The sequence below is a fragment of the Ochotona princeps genome, chromosome 16 (assembly GCF_030435755.1).
Source record: "Ochotona princeps isolate mOchPri1 chromosome 16, mOchPri1.hap1, whole genome shotgun sequence".
Taxonomy (NCBI): Eukaryota; Metazoa; Chordata; class Mammalia; order Lagomorpha; family Ochotonidae; genus Ochotona; species Ochotona princeps.
The window spans coordinates 30,924,484-30,941,278 of record NC_080847.1 but is presented as its reverse complement, the minus strand read 5'-3'; the positions used below and the strand labels follow the sequence as shown (position 1 = coordinate 30,941,278).

Sequence of the window (16,795 nt, the reverse complement as noted above, 5' to 3'; positions counted from 1 at the left end):
CACCAATGGTGGACTAAAAGGGACTTTAGTTACAAAACATATGAGTCAACGTTAAGCATTAAGCACGTTCCAGAGGTCAAAAGGTGTTTTTCTCCCTCGTTGGGCAGGGTAGGTAACAGCACGATACAGGAGGAAGTGGAATCCTTAGAGGGGTTCATTATAAATACCTGGCTATAGAGATGGAGGCTGAGAAGGAGCTGGTGTAGATACAGGTGCTGAAGGTGGAATCAACAGACTAGAAACTCAAATAACTTTCCAGGGCCCTCAGTAGACTGGTTTGCTAACACAGAAGCAATCAGAGTTATCTCTGGTTCTGCTGGCTGCCCCAGTCTTGTCTCCTTTTGCCCCTTTCCTTGCAACCTGGTTAATCATCACGTATGGCATTCTCTTGACAAGAATAACCGGGAGTAAACCACAGCCTTCGGTTCTAAGCTTTGGTTTGTACACAGTTACCACCCTGAGCTTTCTGTGTAGTGCCTGAAGCAGGTGTGCCTAGCTCCATTTTACACGAGGAAACTAGGTTTACACAGGCTTTGGGTAAACAGTGGCTGGATGCAACCGTATTAAAACCCGGGGCTCCTGCTCCTGCCTTGCACAAATGTGTACATGGTTTTTGTCGTGATGTGGGAACTCCGGACTGTTTTTTTGGGCCCAAAAATACCTAGACTTCCAGAATTCCCAAGACAGGAAGGGATCTGAGGGAGTTTTTGCAGATGGAGAAGCCGAGACCAGGAGGAGAGAATGCTCCCCATCCCAATTGGTGGTGTCCCACTTACATCAAAGCCTCTGCTTGTGGCCACTCTTCTCACTGCCTGTGCCATACCAAGCCTTGCCCTGCACTGGCTCTGAGTGAGTCAGAAAAGGTTTTGTCGGGATACACTTTGGCCAAATAATAATTGCCTTCCTTCCTTAACAAATATTTACTGAGTGCCTCCAAGGCGCTGTGGATTTGTGAAGAAGAAAAATACTGCGCTTGCTCTTCAGGGCCTTACACATTCATGGAGAAGGGAGTGTAGAGTATCCTGACTGCACAACAATACTTAAAAAAAAAAGTGGACGCGATGGAGGTGGCAGAGGTCCAGCAGTGCCTGCCCACCTGGTCCCTTAACGCTCCCAGCACCCTAAGAGACTGTGGGCAGTTCCCCCTGTGCTATGAAGGCAACTACGTTCACAAGGGGCCAGACTGGCACAATCAAAGCTAGACTCCTAACCTCCACTTCCTACCAACCTCCACTGAGGGCCGGGAGCAGCGTGGGGCCCTGGATGATGAAACTCAGAGAGAAGACTGCACCATCCCACAGCTCGTGTCCTTGCAGATGTTGGCTGCTGGGGCCGGAAATGCCTCCAGAGCGAAGCTGTAAACCAGCCCTGAATTCTCAAAAGTCGAACAGACCACCACCCCTGTCCGGCCTCCACCTGGGCCTCCACCACCACCCCCGTCCCCGCCCCAGCCCGTCCCCCAGGCAGAGGACAAAGAGCCCGCCCAGCTCCTGACAGAAGCCAACGACCGCTCCCGCCTCCTGCCCAGCCCCCGCGGAGCATTGTGGGATTTGTAGTTCAACCGACTCGCAACAGCGGCTCCAAAAATGACAGCAAAAACTACAAAGCCCAGGAGCCAGCGCGCAGGTCGAGGCGGACTCGGTGGCGGTGGGTGTGCGGGCGCAGGGGCCAGACGGTGCGGGCGCAGAGCGCAGGGATGCGGCTGCGGACTCCAGAGCGGAGCAGAAGCTGCAGGCGCGAGCTCTAGCCCCTGGTTGTGAGGGGCTGCCAGGCGGCCACAGGCACGTTGCATGCACCTATTGGACGCAGCCTTTGCTAACCCAGCGGTGCAGCTGCCTTTGGTGCTGCCGTGTCGCGGTGGAGGGTGCTGGTGGAGAGATGAGTACCGAACCCCAAAGCTGGGCTGGCACCTCTCGCTGAGAGAGCCCTGGGCTGGGCCGGGATTGGCATAAAGGCGCCTGCCTCGGGCTGTGCAGGACGTGCTGTCTTTTCTGTTTGTGCCAGGATTTCTCTCGGCAGGCGCGCGATGCAGCGAGCTGCAGCGCTGGTCCGGCGGGGCTGCTGCCCCCGGACCCCGGGCTCCTGGGGGCGGCGGAGTCAAAGCAGCGCGGCCGCTGAGGCCTCGGCGGTGCTCAAGGTGCGGCCCGAGCGCAGCCGGCGCGAGCGCATCCTCACCCTAGAGTCCATGAACCCGCAAGTGAAGGCGGTGGAGTACGCGGTGCGGGGCCCCATCGTGCTCAAGGCGGGCGAGATCGAGCTGGAGCTGCAGCGGGTGAGCACTGGCGCTGGGGTCCGTGGGGGCGGATGGCCCGAGAGCTAGATAGGGGGGCGCCCAGGGAAGCGCGGCGACGACCCCCTGGCGCTCGCACCCCTCCCACCCCAAGGCCGGCACCCGCATTCAACATTCCCCACCTTCACCCACGAATGCCGGGCACCTGGCACACAGTAAGGCCTTCCAACACGGTTCACTTGTTGAGCTGAATTCAATAATGGAACGGCCCGTACTGCCAGGAGCTGCACATGTTGGTTACGTGTCCTAAGCAGTGTGGAAGCAGGATCCACCGGGAATGAGGGCAACACATTCTTTGAAGAAAGCCAGCCTAAGGAGGGCTGGAACGAGCCTGCCAGGCGCAGTGGTGGGAGGGAGGCAGGCAGGCTCTGAGCAGAGTTTGTTCCCGAGGAGAGTGGGGGCGTGAGGCGGGACACCCCTGCCCCCCATCCCCGCCCCAGGAACCTTGGCTAGCTGCAGCCTCTTTGCCTGAGGACAGTGACTGCTGGTGGGAAGTTGGAGGGCGGGGTGTTCTTGGGGATTTGATAAGGTGACTTCCCCCCCCCCCCCCCCCAGGACACTGTTCAACTTGGAATTTGTCTGGGATCTTGGCTTCTGTTCACAACTGCCTGTAAAGTGACCGCAGGACCAGGCAGGGCTGGGTGTAAAAGGTAGCCTTGTAGTATGTGGGATTCTCCCTTGGATGGAGTTACAGAGGCAGAGTCCAAACAAAACCCAAAAACGTTATCTAGGAAAGGAAACACTCCTAAGAATTGAGGTGGTGGCGACTGACCATGAAACAGTCGCTCAGATGCTTACTCAATATAGGGCTGACCCAGAATGCCTGGTATGGGGGGAGGACTCCTGGATCTTTTTCTCAGAGGCACCACATCCCAACCCAGTGTCCCAGGGGTGAGGTGGTCACATAGTGTCCCTTGAATACTGGGAGGTAGCCTAGAAGGGACCATGACCCTTAGTGCCCGTTCGCATGGGGACTTGGGACATTGGATGAGCTCCTGGCTTGCTAAGACGTCATGGGGACATCTAGTTCTGCTGACTCAAGACAGTGAGCTGGACAACTCAGAGTCCAGTGTCCTCTGCCGACTACGGGCTAAGTTTAAAGCCTGGGATGAAGAGTACCAACTCGGCTTCTGTGCCTCTGCGCCCTGGGGAAGTGGGCACTGGGCAGGGAACATGGGTCTTCCCTGCAGTGCCCCTTGCTGGTATGTGGCAGGTAGCAGCTGGCCTCCCCTTGAGGCGGTGATCTGTCAGCTAACACAAAGTTGGGATGCCAGTATTTGGGTTTATCATATTACAACTGATTCGAAGGATCTCCACCGTTCGCTAACAAGCAGCGTCTGTTGGTGCCTTGAAAGATGAGCGCAGTGGGGCGCTTCCTTTGCTTCCAGGGAGCTGATTGCCATACTGCTGCCTGGTTGGACTTAAGCCTGCCTCCCCCAGTTCATTAAGGGTTGGTGGGACATTTTAGCAGGCAGAGCAAGCATGAGAGTGTTCCAAATGGAAACGATGCTATGAGCAAAGGCAGGAGCTTTGCAAGTTCTGGGTGTTTGGGGAAAGGAGTTGGTGGTGCTTAGTAGGTGGTGTTTAGGTGCTGGACCCAGGATTTGATGCTGTGTTTTGAAGGGAAGTAGGAGCCAGGAGGGTTTCCAGCAGAGATGTGGCTCAATTGCAGGTGGTCATATTTGATCATTGGACCAAACATTCCCTGATACTCCTTCGTAACCCTGCACTTGTTGAGAAAGTTCTTTCTGTGCACCGACATTCTTGGGTGCTTCCGCTCAGGCCCATTCTTTTCTCACTGAATTGAGTCTCAGTTATGTAGCCATTCAAGTGCTGGCGCTCCAACCGTGGCCCAGCCAGCATCGCCTCACTTAGACATTTCACTGTTTGGAGAAAATTGCTCTTCACTTGGCTAGCTCAAACAATGGCGCCTCTGAGACGGCTGTGTCTTCCCAGGCATATCTTGGAATTTATGCATTTATTGGCTTGCCTTGGCTTTGCATGTCTTTGGTGTATCTACCTCTGTTTTGAACTTTGGTGACTAACATGGGATTGATGTTACAAGAGGTTTGCTTTGGTTAGACAGGGATGTGTAGACTTTAGGTGAATCCCATATTATCTCCTGGCCTTTCAGATTCCATTGTTTGTAAAAGGGGAGAAGTGGTCTGGCTGATCCAGGGTTCCCCCTGCTCTGAGTTTTGTATCTCTTTGTCTTGAGGGCCTCAAAATAGCCCTTATGGTAGTACTAGGGTCTTTCTGCTGCCTTGAAGAACCGTTTTACCAGGCGTTGTGCAAACTACAGGCTGTTTGGCTTGACATACGGCTGTAGCGGTGGACTTTGGGGTGGCTAGCGTGACTGAGTTCTTGTCCTTTTTGCTTCTCAGACAGGACTGCCTGAGCCTGGAGGAGGAGGGGGAGTGACTGAGGATCGTGAAAGGGGCCATTCTCCTCCAGGCCCGCCTGTGCACTCTCAGGGCGGCCCTGTTTCTCCAGCAGCTGTGAGGCAGAAAACCTGCTTTAGCTTCTCATTGGGAGCTGCACTTAAGCACTAAGCTATAATTAAAAGGCGTATTGAATTGAAAAGATCTGACAGTTCTTCCTCAGCCTTCTCTAACTTCCCTTTAATGAGGCACAGGGGTTTGGGGGTTGGCACAGGTAGACGCAGGAATGGCTTCACTTCTTCGGCTTACAAAAGTGCTCATGGTTAATTGTGGCACAGCAGGTTAAACCACGCCCTGTGACACCAGCATCCCAGCTGGTTCGTGTCCCAGATGTTCTACTTTCAATTCAGCTCCCTGCTAATGGCCTGGGAAAAGCAGTGGTGGATGGAGTACTTGGGCCCCTGCCACTCCTGAGGGAGACCCGGATGAAGCTTCTGACTTCAGCCTGACCCAGCCCTGGCTGTTGCAGCCATCTGGTAGTGAATCAGCCCAAGGAAGATTTCTCTCCCATCCCCTCCGCTCCAATGCACCTCCCTTCCTTCTCTCTCATCTCCTGACTCTCTTTTCCCATCCTTGCCCACCCATGTCCCCAATTCTACCTTCAGATAAACGTAAAAAAAAAAAAAGTACACACAGTCAAGGTAAAGCATTCAAAAAGCTGTCTGTGGTGACGTCAGCGTGTGTGACATCCACTTGACTGGAGCACTTGACTGTAGTTAGCAAAGAGCTAAGATTGGTGACCCCAGAGGTGCCAAGCTCGGGTGTTGTTGAAACCTCACTCGGCTTCTATAGAGTTGGGTGCTACTTTTTTTTTTTCTGAGACAGAAAAAAAATGGGCTCTCACCCACTGGTTCCCTTCCCAGATGTTGCCGGTTTGTAGATTGGGAGGTAAGTTGGCTGTCAGTCCCAGGGCAGAGCAGGGTGTAGAGTGATAGTGCCGTTTGGGGTTGGGGCTGAAGGTGGCAGCTGGGAGATTAATCCAGGTCTCCTACAAAGGGGGCAGGAATCTAATTATTTGAGTTGTTACTGCTGCGTCCTGGGTCCCACAGTAGCAAAAAGTTGGAATCAAGAGCCAGAACCAGGAACCAAAGCCAGGCATTCTGGTGTAGGCATTTTAATTGCTAGGCTTAAACACCCAGCCCTACACATACCTGAGAACAATTTCTGAAGGCATCCAGTAAGATAAGCCCTTTACCTGCCCAAATCAGTGGATCTGCACCCTCTGCCCTTGTGTGCCCCGGGCCTCAGGCTGTTGCCCTTGGTTTGCTCTTCAAGATGAGGCCAATGTGTTTCTCCTAAGATGAGTTGGGGAGACATCAGCGAGAACATTTTGAACGGCAAAGAACCAATTAGGAAAGTACCAAGAGTTGCTTGGGGACAGGCAGTGCTGAGGGTCCTTGTTCCCCTGCCTTCTTCTTGAGTGTGGGGCATACTCTGTGGGCTGGCTTCTCCCTGCCAGGACTCAGTCTTGCTCTTGTGGATAACCCTGTTTGGAGTTCTTTGTGTCCGCCCAGCTTCAGCGCGTAACTCTCATGATGTCCCGCCTCCCCCCAGAGTTCAAGGTCCGTGCTCTGCATTCCTTCAGTGGGAGCCCTTGCCTCACTGCCCAGTCAATGCTATGGTTTCTTCCCACCTTGGGCAGGTCTGGTGCTGTGTTTGCATGTCCCTGTTTTTAGGAATGCTGGAGTTCAGCCAGGGTCCATCTCTCTCTGGAGCTCTGTGTATGACCACCCGCATGCCACATTGCCCACCATCTCCCTTTTTTGGGCTCGGGAGGTCCAGAGCTTTTCTTCTAATACGAGGTTTCTGGGGCCTGGCCCTTCTCTCCCACCCCTACCCAAACCCTTCCCTTGCCTGCTTCCTGTTCTTCACTAGCCTGGACTCTGTAGAGTGACATCTTCATACGTACTGCGTGCTCCTGTCCCTGGGCATGCATGATCGAGAGACATTAAACAAGAGGGAGGCTCTCTGGGGAGTAACCATCGTACCTGGTCCCCACCTAGATGTTACATGAAATGGTGAGAGCCATCTGCTGCACAAGGAAACTCTATTGGGCCTGTTTTATTTTACTCCCAGCTTTATGGAGGTGTGGTTGAAAGAAAGAAAGAAAAAGTATACATAGTCAAGGTATACAACTTGATAATTTGACTGATGTTGTAAACAGATGACGGCTTAATCTATAGATCCATCACCACGTGCAGTTGCCTGCTTTTGTGTGTGTGTGTGTGTGTGTGTGTGTGTGTACACAAGGGTAAGGGAGTTAAGAATTACACCCTTAGCATATTTCAAATGAGTGAGAAGGTGTTACTAAGTAAGTCACCATTTGATCCCCACCACTTACGACGGAAGCTTTGGCCAGACTTGCCCTGTTTACTCCATCTCCCAGCTCCTGGTAACCCCTGTTTCTGCCCTTCTGTGACTTCAGACTTTTTCTAGTCCCTCTTTCTATATATGGCATCAGATAGTATTTGTCTTTCGGTATCTGACTTAATTCTCTTAGCAGAATATCCTCCACATGTTGTATGAAGTAGCCCTTTTTGTGGCAAAGTGATGTTCCACTGTGTGTGACATCCACATTGTATTTCTTAACTTCTGTTGATTTTTTTTTTAAGATTTACTTATTTTATCTGAGAAGCAGATTTACAGAGAGGAAGGAGACATGTTCCATCTGCTGGTTAGCTTCCCAAATGGCCACAATGGCCAGAGCTCAGCCAACCTGAAGCCTGGGGCCAGGAACCTTGAGCCTCCTCCAGGTCTCCCACATGGGTGCAGGGGCCCAAGGACCTGAGCCATCCTTTGCTGCATTCTCATGCCATAGGAAGGGAGCTGGATCAGGAGTGGAGCAGCTGGGCCTTGAAGCATATGGGATGAAGGTGAGGTTGGAAAGCTACCGTCAGTGCTGCAGTGAACATGGAGTGCAGGTATTTTAAGTTACTGATTTAATTTCCTTTGGATGTGTACTTGCAAGTTGCATTGAGTCATGAGTTAGTTCTTTTAACTTGTTCAAAAAACCTCCATATTGTTTTCCATAATGAATGTTCTAATTTGCAGTTTCACCAGTCTTACTGGATACCCTCACCAATAATTATCTTTTAACTTTTGGGGCCTGGCACAATGGCTTGGTGGCTAAATCCTTACCCTGAATGCAACAGGGTCCTGTATAGGTGCTGTTGCATGTCCCTGCTACTTTGCTTCCCATCCAGGTCCCTGATTGTGGCCTGGAAAAGCATTAGAGGATGGTCCAAAGCCTTGGGACCGTGCACCCAAACGGGAGACCCAGAAGAGGCTCCTGGCTTCTGATTAGTTCAACTTCAGCTGTTGGCAGCCACTTGAGGAGTGAACCAGCAGATGGAAGATCTTCCTCTCTGTCTGTCCTTCGCTCTGTATATGTGCCTTTCCAATAAAAATGAATAGATTAAAAAAAAAAAAAACTTTTGGATTAGTAGGTGTCCTAATCCAGGTTAAAGCATATTTCACTGTGGTTTAGATTTGCATTTGATTAGTAATTTTGAATCTACTTTTTGTGTATCTATTTACTATTCAGGTCCTTTGCTCATTTTAGAATCAGGTTTTTATTATTCATGTCTTTACTTATTTTGGTGTTGAGTTGGAATTCTTTGTATATTTTGGATGGTAACTCCTTATCAGGTAACAGTTTACAGATACTCCTGTCCTGTAGGTTGCCTTTTCTTTTATTATTTTCCTTCGCTGTCCTTTCCTTGGACCTGATAGAATCATCCATTGGCACCATGACGCTGGTGCTGTGGGTTGGGAAAGACAATGACACAGCCATTTTTTCTTTTCTCTGGTAATACTCTTTGAAATATGCCATCCCCAAAGCCTAGGGTCTTCTCCCGTGATACCTGCCTGAACCAAAGTGGTGGGAAGTGAGTCCCCCCTGGGTGGGAGTGTCCTCAGTGCTGCACGCAGAGTAGCTCTCACATGCGTGGGCTACGTGCCTGTTAGTCCCTGTGACCTGGCCCTTTGGCTGGGCTGGGCGATGTCACCATTGGGTGGACCAACCAGGCCTGGACGAGTCACTGTGTGCAAGAGTCTGCCTAAGGCTCCTTGGTCTTTCCCAATCCCTGTAGACTTTGAGTGGCCAGACACAAGAATCTGCACAGAACAGTCTCTTCTGTGTGGTGGCTCTTGGCTGGACATGCTGGGGCCCTTGCCCATTCAGAGGAGCCAGTTTCCTGTCCCCTAGTTCATCCATCAAAGCAAAGTGTCCAATGTCCTCAGGCACCTAGACCCAGGAAGGGAGATTTGCAGTGTTTCCAGGTTCCATGTCAGCAGGCTCTGAATTGGTTGGGTAATGCCAGGCGAGGGCATAGGAAAGGAACTTTAGGGCTCCAATCTAGACATTATTCTCTCCCTGTGTTGGGCTGGCCTGGGGCCCGCAGCTGTGTGTTGGTTGCTGGCCTGGCCCTCCCACCTGTGACAGATTTATTCTCCACTGAAGAATAAGCTGTGCCTGTACCACAGACATGGTCAGTTAATCAGACCTGGGGGCTGAGGCGGTTCAGTTAAGCTGGCTGAGTGTCTCACACCAGGAGCTAGGCTACTGCCAGGCGGGGAGGAGGTTACGGGGTGGGCTGAACCTGCCTTTTTGTAGAGTGGCTTGGGTTTCTACCCCACCCACAGCCTTCTTGGCTCCTGCCTGTGCTGCCAGCCAGAAGAGGCTACAGCCCCACAGCCTGAGTCTCCCTGGGCTGTCTGCTCTCAGCCTTGCTCGGGGGCAGTGGATGGGCGCTGCTACTTACCTGTCCTCCACACACACCTGCTACTTCTGAAGCCCTGGGCATAGTTTGCCCAGCTCAGTGGAAAGTCCAGTGCAATGACTCAGGTGGCTGATCTTCCACCTCCAAGTGCCAGGATCCCATAAGGATGCCAGTTCATGTCCTAGCTACACCACTTCCCATCCAGCTCCCTACCTTTGGCCTGGGAGGGCAGTGGAGGATGGCCCCAAATCCTTGGAACCCTGCACTAGCCTAGGATACCTAGAAGAAACTCCTGGCTCCTGGTTTCGTATCAGCTTAGCTCTGGTCACTGAGGGCATTTGGGGAGTGGTCCAGTGGATGGGGGATCTTTGTTTCTCCTCTCCGTAGGTCTGCCTTTCCAATAAAAATAAATGACCTTTGGAGAGAGAAAGAGAAAGAGAGAGAAGAGACACAAGGGGTTAAGTGTTCCTCCCTGCCACACAGAGCTCTTAGAAGCACCTTGCCGCTGCATCTCCGTGCCTTATGACTTAGGACTCAAGGGTGATAAAAAAAAAAGAGTTAGAAAAACTTACTTCATTTTCCAAGCCCACTGATGACAAAGAAAACAAAGTGTTCTGAACTTGTTTTTAATTTGTGCATGGCATGAAATGGAGGGGGAAAAAAATAAGTGTCGAAACCATAGACGTGCATCTCTAACGTTTGTGTTTGGGGTGCCTTCAGGCAAAGGGCAGCTGGAGGTGGGAGGTGGCCAGGCCGCCGTCCTGCTCAGGTTGCCTCCTGGCACTGCCACCTCCGTGCCCTACCCCCGCTTCCTCTGCCGTGACCCTTGGGCTGGCTTTGTGAGAGGGTGATATTTGTACTCTGCCAAGTGCCTTCACGCGGTTTATTTCAGATTATCCTGTCAGCCACCCTAGGAGGTCTTTGAACCTGTTGTTGGTTCCAAGTCTTCCAGGGCTGGTTGTGCGTTTATCAGGCAGCTGGATGGAATCCTGTGTTTACAGGTCCTCACAGTTCTGTGCATTTTCATCTTTGCTGTAGCTAGGGTGTCCCTGTCTCCCCCTCAGCAATGTCACAGGGATCTCTTGAGTCTCTCTGCTCTCCTTTCTGGGTTAAGCTCATTTCTCATGAGTGGCCTCCCTTTTGCTCTTCAACCCATCTCTTGGTCGCTAGAGTTTTCTTTTTGTAATAGGACAATCAGTTCCCATTCATCATTGTGCAAAGCCGGGGTTGTACGGAAATAACCCTAAGAATTCCCTGCTGATCAGTGTCTTCTGGAAGTGAAGGGGTCCTCAGTGCCCCTGGCCGTGCTTGGGGTTCCCTCTCCCTAATGTTTGGCATCTTCTGTGCAGATACTGTTTGTCTCCCACCCGAAGACTCCCTCTGGGGGCCTGCAGGCACCTCAAACTGCTCTGATTGCCCAGGAAAGCTTTCCAGCCTTTCTGAAAAGTGGGAGCTCTCTGGCAGTGGAACATAGTGATTAAGGAAAGAGATCTTGGAGTCTGGCTTCCTGGGTTCATCCTGGTACTTGCCCTGATCGTTGACATGCCCTTGGATGTCTGTGTAATTAAATCAATACTAGTTCTACCTTGTTGGGGTGGTTGTGAAGGTTAAATGGGACCAGGCATGTCATGTCTAAAACTCGGTAAGGCTCAAAATAGGGCTGCTTATTAATATCCTCCGGGTGCATGGCTTGGCCTCCGGAATCCAGTGTATGAATGTCTAAAGAACCACCTGTTGCTTTCTCTCCACTCAGGGTATCAAAAAACCCTTCACTGAGGTCATCCGAGCCAACATTGGGGATGCCCAGGCCATGGGCCAGCAGCCAATCACCTTCCTCCGACAGGTGAGTCTACCTGTTTGTCTGTCCAACCCCCTCAGGACCCAGCAGGCACCAGAATCCCACAGGGATGTGCTGTTGACTTGCAGCTCTTCTTATTAATGTTTGCCGGTGCTCCAACTTAACCTTCTCTCCTTCTAAGGTTATTCAGAATCCCACACTCGTTTTGGGATTACTTTGGGATAGGAAGCTTCCAGGAAGGTGCATGACCCTGAATATTGAGTAGTAGATGCTCAGTGGGCAAGAACAGCAGTGGGGTGGACAGCTGGGTAGGAGAGAGGAAGAAGACGAGGTGATTTGGTGGGTTGAGCTGGAGCTTCCAAATGAGACACCCTGAATTTGGGTGTTGGCTGTGTCCTTTACTAAGCAAGCAGCCTTGGGCATGTGGAGCTCACCAGAATGTGCCTTAAAGGGCTTCTGGGGTCACCTTGAGATGATGAGTATGGTAGCCTTCCCCTTATCCAGAGGAGAGTCTGGGGCTCTGCTGCCACGTCAGCTGCTGCTTGTCGGGCTGCTCCCAGTGTGGTTCATTCAGCTCACTGCTCATCCTTCAGGTGGAGGCATGGTTTCAGTGTCTTAGTTTAACAACAACCTCAAGGATGCTGCATCAGAACTGGGATTGGTGGGCCTGAGAGGGAAAAGCAGGGTGAGAGAATGAAATGAGGCAAGCTGAACAAAGGCAGGCACCCCTGCAGTGTGGAAGCTCGTTCTGTGTGGTTAAGGTTCACCCTTTGGGATGGGCAATGACGTTGAATGCTAGGCACCCATTGGGATGCAATGACGTTGAATGCTAGGCACCTGTTTTGATTTTCTTTGCCCAAGTCTCTGACTCTGGGGGTGGTACAAAGGAAGTATGACCCTGCCCTGTGCCCTGGGGTAGTGGGGAGCTGGGGGGTCTCAACTTGAAGCCCCTGTGGGTAATGGGGGCCACTGTATCATCCGCTCCTGTGGCCACTACTGTTGACCCTCAGAGCATGCCAGCTGCCTGTGAGTGTAGAAATGGATCAGAATGACTGTTTCCAAGGAGGTGGAGCAGGAGGACATCAGAGGCCCTGGCTGTGCTAGAAGCACACACTTGGAAGGAGGGGGTCTTGGGTCATGCGTAGGCCTCAGCCTTTGCTGGCTAACAGGCAAGTCCCCGGATCCTGTCTCTGCATCTGACGATGGCAGGTCCAGTTCCTCTGGTAGCCTTCATGCACTTCTCTGGTCTTTATTAGTACACCTTGTGGGGAGGGGGACAAGCTAGGTCAGGGCCCGTATCATGCCCAGTCCAAGAACCCAGGCATGGGCTGAAGCACCTGGCTGGTAGCAGAGGCATGAGCCCTCATTGTCAACCCCGCTTTCCCAATGCACCTGGCTCAGGTGCTGAGCTGCCAGCTTAGGCTTGCCTGGTGAGCTGAGGTTAACCAGCACCTTTACACACCTTTCCTAGTTTAATCCTTTTAATTTGTGAGGTTAGGAAGACTCTCTCTGTAATGGAGTTGAGAAAGCTGGCTTGGTTTACAGATGACGAAGGAGGAACCCAGGGTGTGAGGATGCTGAGGCTGTGAGTTGGGAGGGGACCTTTCTTTACAGCCTTATCCCTGTCAGTTGGGCTTCACCTGCCTGCCTAGCTCTGGCCTCCTTCTCAGAAGACCCCTGGTTTTTATGGCCTGGTATGTGGGAGCTCACTGTCCTTCATGGACCAGTCAGAGCCTGGGGCTGGACAACAAGCCTCACTTGTTTTCTCCAGAGCCCCTTCTGGACCTCCAAGTGCAGGTCACGGTGCACCCTAGCTCCCAGCAGTCACCCCTGCCATGCTGCAGAGAACCCACCTGAGCTCCCAAAGGCTGAGCTGTTAGTAGAGAGCCCACTGTCCTCTGCCCAGTGTCCCTCGTGTCCAACGTGGGGCGCTGGGGGAGGGGTACTGGGAGCCCAGCCTGACCTTTGTTCCCCCAGGTGATGGCACTCTGCACCTATCCAAACCTGTTGGACAGTCCCAACTTTCCAGAAGATGCTAAGAAACGAGCCCGGAGGATCCTACAGGCTTGTGGCGGGAACAGCCTGGGTGAGGCATCAATGGGCGGGTCCCCGGGAGCATGGAATGAGTGTGTATTTCCAACACAGCTCTGGGCCCCGGTCCTTCCATGTGTGTGAGTGTGTGGCTGTCTGAATGTGTATGGAATGATTGGTGCACAGAGTCAAGGAAAAATAACATTCCTCTTTACCAAAAATAAATTGAAAGAGTTACAGAGGGAGAGCAATCTTCGACTCATTGATTCACTCCTCCAGGTGGCTGCAGTGGGCTGCATCTGGGCCAGTCCGAAGCCAGGAGCCAGGAGCTTCTTTTGGGTCTCCCATGTGGGTGCAAGGGCCCAAGGACTTGGCCCATTCTCTGCTGCTCTCCCAGACACGTCAGCAGAGAGCTAGATCGGAAGTGGAGCTGTGACTCCAACCTGCTGGCCACCAAGGCAGTGGCTTTTACGCCCCCGACCCTCCCCTGCGTCACAGCACGGCCCCAGTAGCGTTCCACCTCTCATCAGTGCTTTTGGTCTTGGGTGCTGGTGCCTGCATTTTACTGGATTTGGGTTTTATGTCTGGGAGCCAGTTTCAACAGTTTTTGAGCTTTCAAAACAGATTTGACCCAGTGGTCAGTCTCAGCAACAAAGGGACCAAGGGGCCATGGTGCCCGGTGTCCCCGCCCCTCTGGACACATCCCATGTTTTGATGGCTGGGGAGAAGCAACTTGGGAGCCCTCTGGCCCTGTTTCTTGTGGCCTCCTTCAGGCCGACTGTGCCAGCTGCTGCTCCTGTTCCCTGGCCTTTCCTCTCCTTTGTTGGGAGCTCACACCCAGCTGTCCGCCTCCTGATGGAATGGCCAGGAGGCCAGAGCTCTGCAGGAAGGCGGCCCTGGAATGTGCCCCCTCTCCGTGTGAAAATGACCCTCACTCCCCCGTCCCTGCTCCGATGGATTTCCTGCTCTGGCTTTTTGTTCTCATCTCATTTTCTGCCCTGTTTCCCTCCATTTCCTTGGCTCAGCATCTATGCAGGGAATCCACTTCTGTCGCCCCGAGGAAGCTGCTTGTTCTTACAGGACATGAGATGGGGGTGCTGTGACTTGCTCAATAGGGGGGTCAGGCCCCCCCACCCCACCCCGACACACACACACACACACACACACACACACACACACCATGGTTTCAGTCATCTTGCTGACTCCCCCCTACCTTGTTATGCTGTTTCTCTTTTGACAGCCATGTGCTGGAGTTTCGGGTTGTAGCCTGTAACACACACACACACACACACACACACACACACACACACACACACAACCCTTCTCCGAGTTTGCACTGTCCTGGTCATGTTAGGAATTTTCACGATTTACTCAAGACCCCAGACGCCAGGGAGCCACACCGGAGATTTTTATTAGGTGTAGAGAGAGACCTCATGCGTGTGGAAGGGGGCAAAGGCAGAAAAGGGGCAGAGACTGAGGAAAAGAAGGGGGTCTCCTGCCATAGTGGTAGGAGGGGGGTTTCCAAGGGACCCCAGCCAGGGAGAGAGAGGGCCGCAAGCACCTGGAGAGGAAGAGAGAGAGAAATCCACAGATAACACAGGGGTATTGGGAGTAAAAGCCCAGGGGATTGGGGTAGCCTGTCAGGTACAAATTGGGTGCATTACTAAATAGCGCGAGACTTTACAGCAGTGAAACAATCCAAAAATTAGGGGAACTGAACCCTAAGGGGAGCAACTATTTAAAGCAGCAACAGGTCTATGATGGGTGTGTCATCAATCTTCAGAGGCTGACGTCCCAAGTCGCTCCTCACAGGTCAAGTCCATCTGGGGAAGGGCAGTCCCTTGCTTTCCTGCCTGCCAACCTAGATAGGTTTGGCGTCAGTGTCTTGTGGTCCTGGACCTAAAGCACAGGCTGGTAAGAGGCCTGGCCATCGGGCTCCTCGTTTCCTGTGTACTCTGCCTGTTGTAGTGGTCAAAGGTCTCTCATGGCTGGGGGCCTAAAAGTCCCGGAAGCCAGATGCAGGAGGGGTGATGAGGTGCAGGGAAATGCCTACAGGAAGGGATGGGGAAGACATAGCCTGGCTCCCTCACGCTAGGCCTCATCAACAGATTTTTGCGTTTGTTAGCCAGAGCTGGGCCTCTGGGGTGTGGAGGTTGTGTCCATGGAAGTCTCTCAGTTGGTACAGATAGAGAGCAGTTGAGCACCTGTGGAAGAAGGCGCTCTTTGGTCCTCTTATCCTTGAGCCTGGAAGTACCTTGTACTGCCGCCACCCTCTAGTGTTTTCAAGGAAGATTGACAGGTGTGCCGAAGCCCCTCCCCCTTACCAGTCCTGACCTTGGAAGCAGAGGCAGTGTGGTTTTTCCAATAACAAAGACATGGGGGGTGGGGTGCTGCTTTCTGTTTACTAAGCTTTGGGCAACTTGAGCTCTCTCCTGCTCATTCGACAGAAAATAGAACCTGTCAGAGTGCCCTAGGGCCACTCTGACCCAAGTGGGATTTAAAATACTTTTATTGATTAATTCATTTTTTCCTAATTGAGGTTTTTATTGGTGTCGAGGATCAATACACAGATATTTCAGTTTGTACACAATTCTTTTTTTTTTTTTTTTTTTTGGTTGAAAGTAAGTTACATAGAGAGTGAGGGAGAGACAGAGAAAAATCTTCCATCTGGTGGTTCATTGCCCACATGGCCGCAGTGGCCCAATCAGTCAAGCCAGGAGCTTTCGGGGGTTTCCCTTGTGGGTTTAAGAGCCTAAGCACTGGGGCCCAGCGCAATAGCGTAGCGGTTAAAGTCCTGGCCTTGAACGCGCTGGGATCCCATATGGTTGCTGGTTCTAATCCCGGCAGCCCCACTCCCCATCCAGTTCCCTGCTTGTGACCTGGGAAAGCAGTCGAGGACAGCCCAGAGCCTTGGGACCCTGTTCCTGCATGGGAGACCCAGAAGAGACTCCAGGCTCCTGGCTTCGGATTGACTCAGCTCCAGCCTTTGTGGCCGCTTGGGGAGTGAACCATTGGATGGAAGATCTTCCTCTCTGTCTCTCCTCTCTATATATCCACCTTTCTGATAAAAAATAAAAATAAAAAAAAGAGCCTAAGCACTGGGGCCATCTCTGCTGCTTTCCTAGGCGCTTTAGTAAGGAGCTGGATTGGAAACAGAGCAGCTGGTGTCACAGGTGGTAACTACCCATTGTGCCACAAACTGGCCCCTGTATACAGTTCTTAATGTAAAATTTTAAAAATTGAAAATCTAAAAAAATATACATATATATTTTAACAAACAAAAAAATTATATTTTAATATTATATTAAATATATTAATATGTAAGTATATTAATATATTTTATAATATTAAATTATTATATTATTATTATTATTAAATTATAACAAACAAAAATTATTCCAGTGACTTCCCCTACCCCTTGTGCCCCATCCTACATCCTCTGACTAGCAGCATCCCTACCCCTCTGGCCAGCCTAAGTGGGATATATATATATTTTCTTGAATATGTGTTAATT

General features: G+C 51.7%; 1 protein-coding gene across 2 annotated transcripts in view; it reads left to right on the top strand.

The window, feature by feature from the left end:
* The first annotated feature begins 1,609 nt into the window (after positions 1 to 1,609).
* GPT2 (glutamic--pyruvic transaminase 2) overlaps positions 1,610 to 16,795 on the top strand; it is a 32,492-nt gene continuing 17,306 nt past the window's right edge. Inside the window, exons 1-4 of one of the 2 annotated variants that reach the window (XM_058674498.1) lie at positions 1,610 to 1,626; positions 2,005 to 2,272; positions 11,206 to 11,295; positions 13,228 to 13,336. In XM_058674498.1, the coding sequence (XP_058530481.1) occupies positions 2,027 to 2,272; positions 11,206 to 11,295; positions 13,228 to 13,336 (445 nt within the window). In that variant the 5' untranslated portion in view covers positions 1,610 to 1,626; positions 2,005 to 2,026. The other variant, XM_004583822.2, reaches the window with a different exon arrangement.